The sequence below is a fragment of the Solea senegalensis genome, linkage group LG3 (assembly GCF_019176455.1).
Source record: "Solea senegalensis isolate Sse05_10M linkage group LG3, IFAPA_SoseM_1, whole genome shotgun sequence".
Lineage (NCBI taxonomy): Eukaryota > Metazoa > Chordata > Actinopteri > Pleuronectiformes > Soleidae > Solea > Solea senegalensis.
In genome coordinates this window covers 5,678,505-5,693,477 of record NC_058023.1, presented here as the reverse complement: position 1 = coordinate 5,693,477, position 14,973 = coordinate 5,678,505, and the positions used below count along the sequence as shown (strand labels likewise).

At 41.9% G+C, this 14,973-nt stretch overlaps 1 protein-coding gene across 2 annotated transcripts; it reads right to left on the bottom strand.

Annotated features, from left to right (window-relative positions):
* Positions 1 to 740: 740 nt before the first annotated feature.
* pygmb (phosphorylase, glycogen, muscle b) lies at positions 741 to 14,445 on the bottom strand. 2 transcript variants are annotated; one of them, XM_044021956.1, is made up of 21 exons: positions 14,077 to 14,445; positions 11,415 to 11,516; positions 10,217 to 10,295; positions 9,994 to 10,097; positions 8,718 to 8,849; positions 8,153 to 8,264; positions 7,976 to 8,058; positions 7,719 to 7,862; positions 7,096 to 7,188; positions 6,528 to 6,674; positions 6,050 to 6,213; positions 5,836 to 5,950; positions 5,456 to 5,557; positions 4,295 to 4,442; positions 4,150 to 4,208; positions 3,923 to 4,064; positions 3,615 to 3,822; positions 3,319 to 3,453; positions 2,999 to 3,065; positions 2,336 to 2,517; positions 741 to 2,295 (listed from the first exon to the last, which is right to left on the bottom strand). In XM_044021956.1, the coding sequence occupies exons 1-20, from the start codon at positions 14,317 to 14,319 to the stop codon at positions 2,368 to 2,370; spliced, it is 2,529 nt and encodes an 842-aa protein (XP_043877891.1). In that variant the 5' UTR covers positions 14,320 to 14,445; the 3' UTR covers positions 741 to 2,295; positions 2,336 to 2,367. The 2 variants fall into 2 exon arrangements, with proteins under 2 accessions (XP_043877891.1, XP_043877890.1); XM_044021955.1 differs by having other exon boundaries at positions 741 to 2,517.
* Positions 14,446 to 14,973: the final 528 nt, after the last annotated feature.

Here is a 14,973-nt window from a genome sequence, read left to right as displayed (position 1 = left end):
TGTTTAATGACCTATAAAAAATAATGGGAATCCAGAGACGAAATGTGGGAAAGCCACATTTTTTCAGTGTGAGCGGTAGCCCTCTTGTGGACTATGGCAGTACTGCAGGATGGCCTTAAAAAGCTACAACACACGGTAAAATGATATAAAATTGATTATTATGCACAATAGATCGGTAAGTTGTAGTTTTTTTTATGCAGGGGCGAGTTTCAAAAGTTAAACTTCCCGTTTTTGAAATAAATAATCCTATAGAGCTGCATGTTGACTTGTGATTAAAGGTTTCCAGAATTTAAAATGTGCCTCAACATTCACACTTTATTTAAATAACACCTTTCATAAGAATACAATTAAAATATTAAATATAAATTTATATTAAAATATTAAATATAAATTTATATTAAAATATTAAATATAAATTTATATTAAAATATAATGAAAGCATGGAAAAGTGGCATCCTGAGTTAAGATTTTAAAAGTACAAACTAAAACGTGACAGTCGAAACATTTATACAAACTGCTGCTTTATAGATCATATTCAGACTGAAAGGTGAAAGAAATAACATGCTTCAACTATTAAATAAAGTAAAAGATATGAGTAAATAGACAATGTGTTCAAATGTAGTTTACTTTTTAAAAAATGCTAAAGTTTATTTCATTTATTAGTCGTTTTATGTCCTTAAAAAAAAAAACACATTTTATCCATTCCGGAGACAAAGTAAGACATGTACAAGATGCCGATATAACTTTATAATTTTATTGACCTAAAAAAAACAAAAACACAGCGTGACAGTGAAAGTGTTAGTGTCAGTGAGGTCAACCGCTCGTTTTTTTTTTTTTTCACAGCACCACAGTCGCACAGAGCAGCTGAAGCGGGACATTTATGCCGATACAGTACATCAATAAAGCCGATCATCACAGTGTCATAGACTCAATAATATGGTAAACACACAGCTACGCCACTCAACGCACACACACGCGCGCGCACACACACTGACAGTATATATATCTTTAAATAAAAATAAAGTCTGTTATTACAGTTTCTAGGCATTTCTAGGTTTGGTTATCGTCTAACTTGTAGGAAGGAGGATACAGCAGAGTGAGACAGACACGGTCATGCCGACAGGTAAAACACACGCATGGATACATTCAGCGCACATCGTAAAACACTAAACGGAACAGCCGGAGTCTTTAACTATGAAATACTCATGTAATGTCAACGAGGGTATCAGTTTATATCTTAAAATAAACAACAAAATGCTGCTTTGAGGTTGTTGTTCACTTCTCACTTCCATGGAAGACAAAGGAGTTTGGTTTGGAGACAGAACAGTTTGGATTGCTTTAAAATTAAAGCTGCTGTCAGTGGAAAGTCAGTTCAATGGCTCTGACAGCTCTGGAGAAAAGGCCGCTACGTTTTCCCAAATCACCACCATAATCTTATCATTTCTTTCTTAATCTACACTCTGAACCCCTAAAAATAAGCGTTGCTTTTCTGACTTGTGCCACTTTAAAAAACACACACATCGCCAAAAACCCAGAACCTCATCAAAGGACGTATAAAGTCACGTTCCTCCAGCGGGGAGGGGGAGAGCGTATTCAGCGGGACAGTTTGCATAGTTTATATCTATTTTTTAATAAATACTAATGTACAAACTAGACTTTTAATATATTAGATCTTTCTTTATATATAGAACAACATTTAAGTTAGTAGCAGTAGAAGCCTGGAGTTAAAAAGTTAAGGTTAGACTTGTTTTCATAATAATGTGACAACGGTGAAGACAAAAAGTGTTTTTCATTAAGTTAATCGGCGAAAAGGAGTGTTTGATGGCAAATAAATGCCCCGCAAACCAAAAGAGTTCTGGAAGAAAAACAAAATGCCTGACAGCAGCTTTAACCTTATTTTTTTTTACTGGACCTTTAGGAGTCAAAGAGGAGAAGGGGAATGTAACAGATGCATCGCTGTTGTGTGAAAACCGTAGCATGGTAATCTGGTTTAAAAAGGTACAATCACTGACACAGAATAAGAGTAAAAAAAACGTCTGATTCTGCTCCAGACGTATTGAATTCCAAGTGTTGGAAAACAGGGAAGTGCATCGTTAATGGTTTCACTCGTGCTGAAGAACCCCCGATGATTTCAAGGTGGAAATCCAGGCTGTTCCTTAGCGGCTGAAAGGCTCACATGGGGTTTTCACACAACAGTGACACAGAGAGAGAAGTTATAATATGGACTGCTATAAGATGAAGAATCAGTAATGTAAAAGACATAATGCCACATAACACCGTGAAGAAGCTACAGGACTCCTCTCTCATGGTTGGACCACAGAGGGCGCTATACGGAGAAGAGGAGGAGGAGGAGGATGAAGTTGTGGTTTAGCGAGGATCGTCGGGAGCCGCGATCTTCTCCAGATTGGGCTCCATGTCCCAGATCTCTCTGGCGTACTGGGAGATGGTGCGGTCGCTGGAGAATTTGCCACAGCCGGCGATGTTGTGGATCACCATCTTGGTCCACTCTTTCGGGTTCTGTGAGGAACAAAAACCAGAGCAGAACTCGATCACAATATTATTGCAAAAAAATAAAATCTGCTTTAAAATCTTAAAATGTCTCTAAAAAAACTAAAATCAAATCAGATAAACAAATTCTACAATATCTTCTCTTGCTATGACGTAGCCTTTTCTGCCCGGAAACTCTTGCACAAAAGTCCATAGAGAAAATGAGTGTTTTTAGTTCATGGGGACACTTGAAATGAAATGAAATGCTTCATTTGGATTCACCAATCACTGAAGTCCACAAGAATAACAATTGAACCAAGTGGTTTACAAACGTCAGATTCTCGCTGGAAAAAGGCCGTCAGAAAAGGCAGAGAACAAATTTGCAAAGGTGAAAATGTCAGCCATGATATCAGTGATAGCAAGTGATGTGTTTTCAACAAACAAAAACCCTCAACAAGCCATTTAAAGGCAGATTCTTTATGTTTTTTCAGGCTCTCGTGGACATACTGACCTTGTAGAGTGCACTGACTTTGTCCTGGCACTTAATGTAGTCTTCATAATCTGCAAACACCTTGAACCTGAAGCACAGAGGCAGTAGATTAGTAGATTACTATTATCCTGCCAGATGTTTCTGATGGTAAGTGTCACAGAATTACTTTCAGAGGCTTTTGCAAAAACTGGGCCAACTGTTGAATGTTGCAAACCCCCATCAGTTACAACAACTATGTCAAACGTGGTTCTTTTATTTGAGAGGACAATTTGAGCATTTACTCGTAGTCGTAACGTGATTTCCCCTGGATTTTTGGTTCTATTTTTTCAGTTTGCTCTCACCTGTCATGATTCATCAGCATATTGACGAGGTCTTTGAAGAGGTCAGACTGGCTGGGGCTGAAGAAACCTCCTGAGATCTGGTCCATCGCCTGCTTCAGCTCTGGAATACGGTTGTAGTACGACTTGGCATCGTAGCTGAGGACAGAAGATGATGGTTAGTTTTCAATCTAAACGCTTGGCATGATGAACTCGGGACAGTGGGTACACAGCACATATTAGTAACCAACAAGCTAAACCAGTGAGTGTGTAAACGTGTGAAACCAACGCCACTTTACTTCCTTTATCTTCACACTCACCCCTTCTTGTCCATAGCCTCAACATCTTTCACCCTCATGCCGAAGATGAAGAGGTTCTCCTCTCCGGCCTCCTCTGCCATCTCCACATTGGCGCCGTCCATGGTGCCGATGGTGAGGGCGCCGTTCAGCATGAACTTCATGTTCCCGGTGCCGGAGGCCTCGGTGCCCGCTGTGGAAATCTGCTCCGACAGGTCGGACGCGGGGATGACTGCACAGGGACGACAAAAGCATCACACACACATCCACTAATCTGCTGCTAAGGAGCTCAAAGCCTCAAATGTGTGAAATAACACATTTGGTTTGATTACTTTTCTCAGCGAGAGTGACCCGGTAGTTCTCCAGGAAGATGACCTTGAGGCGATCTCCCACCACTGGATCATTGTTGACAATGTCTCCAATTGATGTGATCAGCTTGATGATCATCTTGGCAGTGTGGTAACCTGGAGCCGCCTGGAAAAACACACAGGATCAGCATTTGAATAGTTTCTAGTCCCTTTTAGTGCCCACTAAACCTGGGATGGACAAAATAACTTGCCTTTCCTCCGATCATGACTGTCCTGGGGGTCCATGACTTTTTAGGCTCCTTCTTGATGCCTTTTGAATGAAGAAAAACAATAATTCACCTTATCTGTGACTTCCGTGTTTGATTTCTGAAGAAGTTGCCAGTAAAAAGAACTCACGGTTGTACAGTGTGATGATGTGCAGGCAGTTGAGCAGCTGTCTCTTGTACTCGTGAATCCTCTTCACCTGGACATCGAACATGGAGTTGGGGTTGATCTTCACCTTGTAGTGTTCTTCCAGGTGAACGGAAAACTTCATCTTGTTCTCCTTAAAAGTTTGAAGTCGAACAGAGCAGAGTGATTAGAGGCAAACTCGAATCACTACGTCATGTCTGTACACCTGTAACATCAAGTCAAATACAGGGGTTTTGCATAGGCAGGTCTTGTGTGAAAGTCTTAAAGTATGAAAGTCATGAAAAAGTCAAATTTAGTGAGAAAGTCATGAAAAAGTCTGGAATTTTGTGTGAAAGTTTTGAAAAAGTCGGGAATTTAGTGTGAAAGTCTTGAAAGTGTCTGGAAAAAAGTTTAACTCTTAGTAGAACTTAAGAGACTTTTAAAATACATCATATATGAAGAAAAGCAAATAAAAACTTGATATGAATTCTATATACGTTCATCCATCCATTCATTCATTCATTCATTCATTCATGCTTTTATAGTTCTGATAGTGCTCTTGGTGAAACATTTTGTGATTTTAATATGTTTTTAAAATGTTTTTGTCAGTAAAAACATCATTTATTCATTCATGCTTTTATTAAAATGTACTTTTCTACTAAACACAACAGGTACAATTGCAACAAAAAAGTAGAAAACTACATAAAGTCAAGGTTTCGAAAGAAAATGTTGAAAAAGTCTGGTATTTTTATCGTTTGATTTTATTTATCTGCCCAAACTCATATGATAAAGTATGTTTTGAAGACTCTTTAATGGGTTTTGTAAGGCTGGACATAATGGTGTCTTCTAAAATGTATATACAGTTTGTAACGGTCAAGTTTGTGCATAATATAGCCACTAATTTACAGCCCTATCTCTAACACCTGACATCATTTTGAGGGTATCTAAACTAAAAGGTTGAGAAAAGTCCACAAATTATTTTGGGGACCCCAAAAATAAGTCTTCCACAACCCTTCTGTGGGTCCCGACCCAGTCTTTGGGAATCATCCAATTCATCCTTGAGTTCATTTGTTCCAGATGTAAAGGCATTCCTGAGATGGCAACCTGAGAACTCTGCCGTCACAATAAAGAGTAAATAGTCCTGTCTTTCGTGTTCTAAACTCTTACTTGTTTGACTTTAGCGACATCCCGAATGAAGGCGTCGTCGTCCACGAAGTCCAGAAGTTTCTTCAGCTGGTCCAGATCACGGATGTAGTCTTCACCAATCCTCTGAGAGAGAGAAAAAAACAACAACAAACAAGTCAACAAAGCAGCATCTACCAACTCCACGTCATGATTAGGAACATGTAAAAAGAAGTAAATCAGATGAAAATCGGTTAGAATTTTGCCTCGCGGTTCCTTTATATCCAAGAAACGAGGGTTTTGCTCTCTTAACACCTAAGAATCATCCAAATTTACTGTCAATAACATCACACAGTCATTTCGTTCAATGTTGATTTAAAAAAATAAATCAACTGACTTTCAGTGTCTACGAAAAAGTGACTCACCTCAGCAATGACCTCAGCCAGGCCGGGGTTGCACATGACCAGCCAGCGTCTGGGTGTGATGCCGTTGGTCTTGTTCTGGAACTTCTCTGGGTCGACTTCGTAGAAATCCTTGAACCTGGAAGAGAGCAACAGTCACACACACGCACTCTTCAACCTTTTTGACTCATCAACACTGAGCTGAATCTCTGAAAACTCCCAACACTGTCTCTCCTACACTGTCTCTTTGATGATCTCAGAGTGGATACGGGCCACTCCGTTGACGGCGTGCGAGCCTACGATGCACAGGTGAGCCATGTTGATCTTCTTCACGTCGCCTTCCTCGATCAGGGACATCCGACGCATGCGGTCAAAGTCGCCGGGGTAAATACTAGCGATGCGCTGGAGGAGAGAAGAGAGAGAGATCACAGGGGCAACAGTTACAGGGTAATGCTTAGGTGACAAGAAGGAGGAGAACGCAATAATTCTGTCCCCCCAAGATTTACCATTTTATGGTTATATTTAACCATAAAATGGATGATTTTACATGTTCGTAATGTTCAAAATATGCAAAAATCAGCAAATAAATCTAATAGATGGAATTATTTTGCCACAAGACCTCAATAATAAAACCAACATGCTTCTAAAATGGCTGGAGAGAAAAAGATTATGAGCTAAAATCTTCGTTTAAAAAAAGAAAAAGAAGGAATACGAACCTCCATGTGCCTCCTGTTGATCTCGTAGATGATCTCCAGGTGTCGAGGCAGGAGGTTGTGGAAGAGGTCGACGGGCCAGCGCTCCAGAGCTTCAGGCAGGACGGTGTGGTTGGTGTAGGCACAGGTACGAACCACGATGTCCCAGGCCTGAGGACGAACGACGTCAGACAGGTGGGTCAACACTGACTTTCCATAAACCCAACTATGATAACCTGAACTACAAATTAAAGTGATAGTCCAGCTATGAATGTCACTATTATCGCCCTCTTTTTGACTGGAAACTGAAGTTTGTCGACCACAAGAGAGAAAATGAGCAATTCTACGTCACGGTACACAGGATTTGTCAGCCCACTGCTGCCTTTTATCAACAAGTTCAGATGTGTTATTTTGTAACTTTGGTGTGTGAAATCCTTTGTTTTTATTTATACAAGTGACCAAAACGTATCAAAACGAGGCAGTTAATCAGCACCTACTGTGTCCCTGTGAGGTAAAAAAAACGCTGATTTTCTCTATGGACTTTGGCGTGGGAGAGTGAGCAATTCACAGGCGTCAAGTTTCTGTGTCATACCTCCGTCCAGGTGAGTTTCTCCACGTCCACCAGGATCCTCATCAGCTCAGGGATGGCTAAAGCGGGGTGAGTGTCGTTCAGCTGGATGGCCACCTGAAGGTCAGACGCACAGATTGAAAGGTCAGTGGACTGCATTTACAGTACAGAGAGCTATTCTAGTTCTAATGACCACTGGACTATACTTACTATACTTCACACGTCAGGGTCACATATAGCACATCTAAACAGTTTTCTGATGATAAACATTGTAAATGTCAAATAAAGAGTTTAATATTGTGTATGTAATGTAAGATTCTGTGTTAAATAGATTTGAAAATATTTCCAACAAGCAAATACTGTGAGTTTTCCTCAGTATTTTTTCTTATTCAACACAAGTGTGTAGGTAGTGGCATGGAGAAAGGAAGGCAGAGATTTTTGCATCAGACAATAAAGCTTTTGAATCCTTTAAATTAAAAGTTATTTCCTTTAAATATGTCCATGTTCCACATCCACAACTGTTGCATAACAAATGGCGGTAAAAGGAAGTAGCCGCACTTTTGCCCATGTTTTGAACAAACCGGTGTGAATCGGGTAGCGAAAATAACACGTCAAACCACTAACGATGAGAAGGTTGGTCGTCTAACCTTGTCTGGCAGAGCAGAAAGATCCATGCGCACAAACTCCGTGGAGCCAAACTTGGAGGCTTTGAATCGGCGGATGATGTCTTGAAGAGTCGCGGCGACGACAAAGTATTCCTGTTTGAGACGCAGCTCCTTCCCTTCAAAGAACTGGAGAGCAGAGACAGAAATATTGGTCAAAAACGATATAAAAAATAAGTAAAACATAGACGGAGATACGACAGACTATGTAAGAAGTGATTTTTTTGGTTCGATCCACTCACGTTGTCGTTGGGGTAAAGAACCCTGGAGATGTTCTCAGCCAGGTTTCGGTCCAGCACAGCTTGGATGTAGCCGCCGACATTAACTGCGGGATGACGACAGTTTTAAACAAATCATTTCAGGGTTTCTGAGACTTTAATTACAATAAATAATAAATAAATAAATAAAATATTACTCACAGTCTTTGAGGTTGAAGTCACAGGGAGCCTTCGCCGACCACAGTCTCATGGTGTTGACGATGTTGTTTCTGTAGCCGGGGACTGGGGTGTCATAGGGCAGAGCCAGCACCACCTGATTAATCACAATTAATCAACCATTACATTTCAGCCATTTTCACCACAAGATTAAGTCATTTAAATATTCATTACGTCCGTATATACCAGGTTCTCTGATCTGGAACATTCACTGTACATAAAGATGGACCACGTCTCCTCTTCTAGAGATAGAAGCCAATGTGGAAGTGTCTGGAATCTGTATTCTCTTGAATGTCCACCATAGGGGGCGACTCCCAATGATTTGCCTTTTAACAATTTTTCTGGGAGATTCTGGGAGTCACATACTCCACTCCTAGTTGTGTTTAAATAGATTTTTGTGCCAAAAACTTTGACACTCATTTATCGTCTAGCAATTAGCGTACCCGTTAGTCAAGGATTATTGCAGGAAAACTTTCTTTCGACAACTTGGGACAGCACTTCCACCACACGAGCAGAGACAACCACAGTAACCGTGTCGTCTCCCACCCACCTGTGTGTCCACCCACTGCACTCCCTCGTCCGTGTGTTCCACTCGTCCGTAGAAGTGGACGGGGCGCATGTACTCGGGGCGAGCTTTCTCCCAGGGGTTACCGTAACGCAGCCAGTCGTCGGCTTCCTCCACCTGCGGGAACACAACACTGGGATTTAACGTCAAACACACACCAACTGTGTTTACCTAGATTATGTTAGATTATATATGTGCAATATGGATGGGAAGTGTTAGGAGTTGGAAAGATGGGCACATAAACCTTCATCAGGAAAATCAAGGTTTAGGTCGTTTTCATAACTCACTCATGTTTGCTTACAAACCAACACAGTGATTGGCTAAAGAAGCGTCTTCAATTTGTGATGTATTTTGAAAAAGGACATAAAGGGAACTCTGCTTTATTGACTCAGTGGTTTTTGTCTCATAATCTCAAGGAAAAAAATTTGGAGCGTAAACCTTGTCGAGCGAGTGAAAAATCTATTCTACCGTAAAAGGAAACATTCAGGTTGGATGAAAACCCGCTCATCTGAATCACATGCGCTCCTGAGATGTATACAAAAACATCAGAGCAGTCAAACAGAAACAAACAGTGTGGAGACGCAGAAGTGGCTCCTTTTTTGGGTCATTTTTAAGGCTCCCGCTTTCAGACAGCTGTCCAGTTATTGTTAGTTTCTCCTTCCGCCCTAATTAAAACATTTTGAGGGGCTTGAACATGCTTTTTTTCCCCTACTGAAAATGACTCCTCATTGACTCGACTCATCCTCGACATGTTGATTTTCCATTTTTTTGTTTTTGACAATTTCAAATGATCTAAAGTTTCATTTGGAAACTGTGCTGAGCTTACAGTCAGAGGGTGAAAACCAGTTTTTTGGCCTTTTTTGAATAGAAAATGTGGAATTTTTTATTTGTATATAGAGCAAGGAAGCGAGATCTGATAAAAAAATAAAAATAAAAAAAACAGTTAAACTGATGTAGTCGGAGCTCAATATTTAACTGTGATTGAGATCCTTAAACTTGCCCTGTGGAGGGCAGCATAAGGCCTCTCAGTGTACACTCAGTGACAAATATTATGACCAGGTGTAAACAGAGCTGTGACGCCCGGCCTTCTGTCACTCAGAAGAGTTTATGGTTACTTTACCTCATTAATAACTACTCTGGACGTGTTGCGTCAGATTACAGGGGGCTAAAGTCCTCACTGTGATCTTGGAGACGATGTTTGCTGAGAAAACTAAAAGGTGTGCGTTCTAAAGTGGTGACTCAGCAGCAGGTGAACACGCACCTGCCAGCCGCTGACTATTTTCTGATTGAAGATGCCGAACTCGTAGCGGATGCCGTATCCGTAAGCGGCCAGACCCAGAGAGGCCATGGAGTCCAGGAAGCAAGCTGAGTAAACAAAACGGAAAGAGGAGGAGAGTTAGAGAGAGAGGGAGGATTTTGAGACAAGACTGTCCACTGCATTAAACGTCACTGTCCGTCGGCAGCTCAATCAGCAGAGAGCTCACCAGCCAGACGACCCAGTCCGCCATTTCCTAGACCGGCGTCTTCCTCGATGTCCTGCAGCTCCTCCATGTCCAGACCCAGCTGAGGAACATGAGAGCAAGAGTCATCACACCTGCAGCTATAAACATAAATATCATTCCTGTCTTCAAAACACAGAGCGGCACAGCTTCGACATTTGACCTTTAACTATGAATGATGAGATGAGTCTGGCTTTGGACTAAAAAGTCTTATATAGACATGGATTTTGAGTCCAGTTTATTTTTCATTATTCTGTATTACTCTATATTTTATAGTACCATTTCTGTTATGATCTGCTGTTCTCCACTAACTGGTTTAACAGGGGACGGCTTACACAGAAACACATGTCCCATCTTGCTGCTTTGCTGTGAAATAATTGCATTGGTTTTGCAAATGAAGCTATCGATTGAGTGTAGTTTTGTTGTCTTATACTCGCGCATCACGCAGTTTTTAACAGTTTTAACAGCCTTTTTTTTTTTACATGAAACTAAAGATTGTGTCGCTTTGTAAACCGCTCGCTCCCCCGCACCAATGTCCATTGCAAAAATCAGCGTTTTTAGCTCATGGTGGATGCGGGCGCTACTGCTCTTCTGCTGCCTTCTTTGGTGAGTTTGTGTTACTTAAGCACTTCCGAACAAAGAATTTTAAACAATTTGGTCACAAGAAAACACATTTGGACTTAATGAAGGAGGAAGCAGTGCATCAACAACGTCTGTGTGCTGTGGTGTGAAAATGCTGATTTTCTCCATGGACTTTGGTGTAGGGAGTTTAAGCAGTTGACAAACTTCTGTTTCCAGTTGGAAGAAGTTGCCTTATGACAAGATGAAGCAGCAAATGTATTCTTAAGATATTATATACTTAAGCAGGCATAGATTTTATTGACTTAGATACATGGATGGTGTATGTTTTTCCTGGTGTCCCTGCTGACAGAGTTTGCCTCATGCTGCTTCTACAAGTAACGGGACACCGACACTGAACTATCCCTTTTTCCTCCTCTTTCTCTAACCTCTCTGTGATAAAGGACATGTTGAGTGTGGTTGCTGTGGGGAGACGCTGTACTTTGCCCTTTTTTGGTCTGTTTTCATTTCTCGCTTCCGCACCTTTAGTCCCAGTGAAGGGAAATATTAACACAAAGATATTCATGGGCAACTGTGCCCCCCCCCCCATGATCCTTTGCCTCACCTGGTATGTGGCTTCATCACAGGCGTTCTCCAAAGCCAGATTAACCATTGTGTTCTGCAGAGTTCGGCCCATGTAAAACTCCAGGGAGAGGTAGTAGACGCGCTGCAGGAACACAGAGGATAACAGAACTTCATCATTTCTTTCTTCTTGTGCAGGTCATCAAAAGACGGGACACAAAAGTCTCCTCACACACTCTCAGGGCTAATAATAACAAGGCACTCTAATGGTCCTGTGACATTCTCTCTCTCTCTCTCTAGCCGAGAACAGCAGCTGCTCTCAGAGACATCACAGCCACAGAACAACACCCACGCTATGAATATACAGTGTGTGGTAAAGGTGATGGTGAGAAACATGCGGGCTCCGTGCGTCTGAGCTGACATTTCTGCTGCCTCTTCGACCTTCTCTCTCTGAGAAGAACAGAATTCAGATACTGAAACGTTATTTTTTCAAACAATTAACATCAATTAAAAAGTTTCTTTTTTGTATTATTTCTATTTTGAAATTATAAGAAGTGCACTGCAGACAAAAACGCAGGTTAGAAAGTCAGGCTGTGTTGTTGTTCAGGTTTTTTTTTACATTCAAAACACCTGTATTATCCTTCAAAAGTAATAAAAGTAACATCTTTCTTTTTTATGCTAAATCCACTTTGGTTTGAGCTCTTTAACTCAGGCTCTGGATACTGTAATTGTTTTTGTCGTGATTTTTATTAAGTAAACTTCATGACGTCTTGTACAAATGTGCTTTTTTTTATAGCTGCGCCATTAGACCATTATGCATATGCATATGCACTGGGTTCTGCAGCCACGATCCACGATCACCAGGATCGCTGAAATTGTAAGTTCTACGTTGACTAAATGGTGAAGTATAATCCAGTCACTGAAACCTCTGTCACCTTCACACCGGCTGTGCAGCAGACAGTGCAGTGCTGCCTTACAAACTGGCGATGATTTATTAATTATACATTATCAGCCTCCTGTTCCTAAAACAAAGAGCGGCTGAGAGCAGAGAGCACTTTGTTAGTGTTTTTGAACGGAGCTAGGTACATACTGGAATAATGTCAGCAATTTAGAAATGAAAGGAAAACAGCACACCAACATTAATAATGACTGCAGATGCACTCTGGTGCAGCGGATGGTAAAATTAAACATTCAGCATCCCATCGGGCTCTGTGGTAGGTTTTAAAGGGTTCATTGTGTTCATCATTTTAGCTGAGTCATGTTTGGGCTGTTAATTTATTCATTTTGGGAGAACAATATTTGTGACACAGTTGGGGGAATTAGGTCTTGACTCAGTACAAATCTGTTAAGAGCTTCATAGTTGGTCGAAAGTGACTTTGTGATATCGGTATCGGACACAAAAATGTGGCATCGTCCCATCCCGATCAAAGACACTCGTAAATTCCATCCAGGGCCCCACCCCTTGGTTGACATCAAATCCAAGGACTTTTCAATAACACTTTCCCTCAAATTCAAGGGCCAAATGTGCCAACACAGCTTAAGATGGGAGGGCAACTTGTAAGAGCCACTTGACCCATGGCGTCCATTTAATTAACTTGCAGCACACTCTGCATCTGGACAAGTGGTTGCCCTTTGGATCTCGGGACTTGTAAAGCCGTAGTTTTCAGTGTACTGAATCATTAGACTCAGCGCCATAAGTCTTCTTTACGTTTTTATTGATTTTCTTTGGGAAAGCTTCCCTCGCCGTCTTAAAGCAATCGCCACCGTTAGGAGTCTCTTTGAGTCCAATCTGATCATTTATCCAGATTATCAGGTCTTGTGTTTGTTGACACTTTGATTGCTAGTTATGGTGACGTGCACAGGGAGTGGCTTAGTCTTTAAGGGCAGCTGCATTGGGTTCATTGATCACATATGGGTGACAGGGAGATTGCACTGCGTTTTTAAGTTTACCTGGACATCCATTCATTGAAGCATGTTAAACAGGTCTTGGCCCGCACCCAGAATGGTGGCTAAAATCAGTAGTAACGAAGAACCCTGAAGATTTTTCATAGCCCCCTGACGCAAAGCTAGAAACGGCCCTGCATCCATGCGCCACACACATTTAAGTCACATTAACTGATAGATTTGTAATCGATCAAGGTTGTGATTGGACATTAAAAAAAGGGGGATTGGAGCCATCTTTCCAAACCAAAACAATTATGTGAAGCCTTTGTTGTCACTGTCTTCACCTACTGCCATTTTGTGATACGCAGTGTGTGGTGGTGGGCACCTCTCTCTAGACTTATGTAACTAACTAACACACACACACATACCAACCAGTTGATTATCAAACTCCTTCTGGATGCCCACACACTGGTATCGATAAGGCACAGACAGTAGCGACTGTGGCGCACGGTAAAGTCGGGTAAGAGCTTAATGAGGCTGCGGCAGCTTGTTGCGTAACGCCGGGGATACAGGGGGGCGGGAGGGCAGAAGCGGGACGGGACTCCCTGCTGAGCAGCACTCATTCACGCGGACTTACAGAGCAGAGACAAATATCTCTATTTATGGTGAAGAAGTGTGAAGCAGCAGAGCACGCGCGTGTGCACGCGCACAGACTGCACCACAGAGCCCGGTGCCGCCCCCCTCCTCCTCCTCCTCCTCCTCCCTCCTGCTCTGCTCAGCCGTGCGTACGTGAGAGACTGCGGCATCAGCCCGCTGCTTACTTTCGGGTCTTTCTCGTAGTAGTGCTGCTGGGTCCGGATCCAGCGGCCCACCAGGTGGTCCCGCACCGTGTTGGCCAGGGCGAAGTAGTAGTCTCGCTTGGTGGCGACATTCCTGTCCTTCACCAGCGTGAAATGGAGGTGCCTGTTGAAATTAGTTTTCAGGTCTGCGACGTTTTCCACTCCGGCCAGTCCGCGCACAGATATCTGCTTCCTCTTCTCCTGGTCTGTCAGTGGTTTTGCCATCTTTTCCCCGGCGCTCGCTTCCGTTCTATTTCAGGAGTTTACTTTCAATGTCACCCTAGCAGACTGACCGCTCAACTCTCTCAATCCTCTGAGCAGTGGCAGCCGGGTAGATGCGCTGGAACTGCCCACTTTATATGTCACGTACCCACCGTCAAGTTAGAATCGAAGGACAATCAACCACTTCCTGTGAACACTTTTAAAATAAAAGTCTCGTTGGCGCAGTCACACGCCTCACCGTAACCAACAGAGTAAAGGGCGGTTAAACACGTAATAATATTGAACTATAAGTTATAGTTACCTTTTAACTAAACTTAGAGCGCGACGAATCACATCTCATTTCGTGAATTATTTTACTACGCAAGACGAAATAAATGTACGTCTTATTTTTTACGACAAAATCAATCTACTTCCGGTCTCACTCTTCTCGCCGTAGTCGCGCAACCATGACACTTGCGGAATTATTCTTATAGACTAACACCACAAGTGACGCAGGTAGCAACTAAGAGATACTATAAGTAATTGGCATTCATTAAACGGTCACCGCTTTTTTACTTAGGTCTTAAAATGTAGCTTCCAATTGTATGTGTTGCTTCGATTCACTATGATGTTCTAAATGAAAAATTGCCAAAACAAATATAATTCATTTGGTAAAAT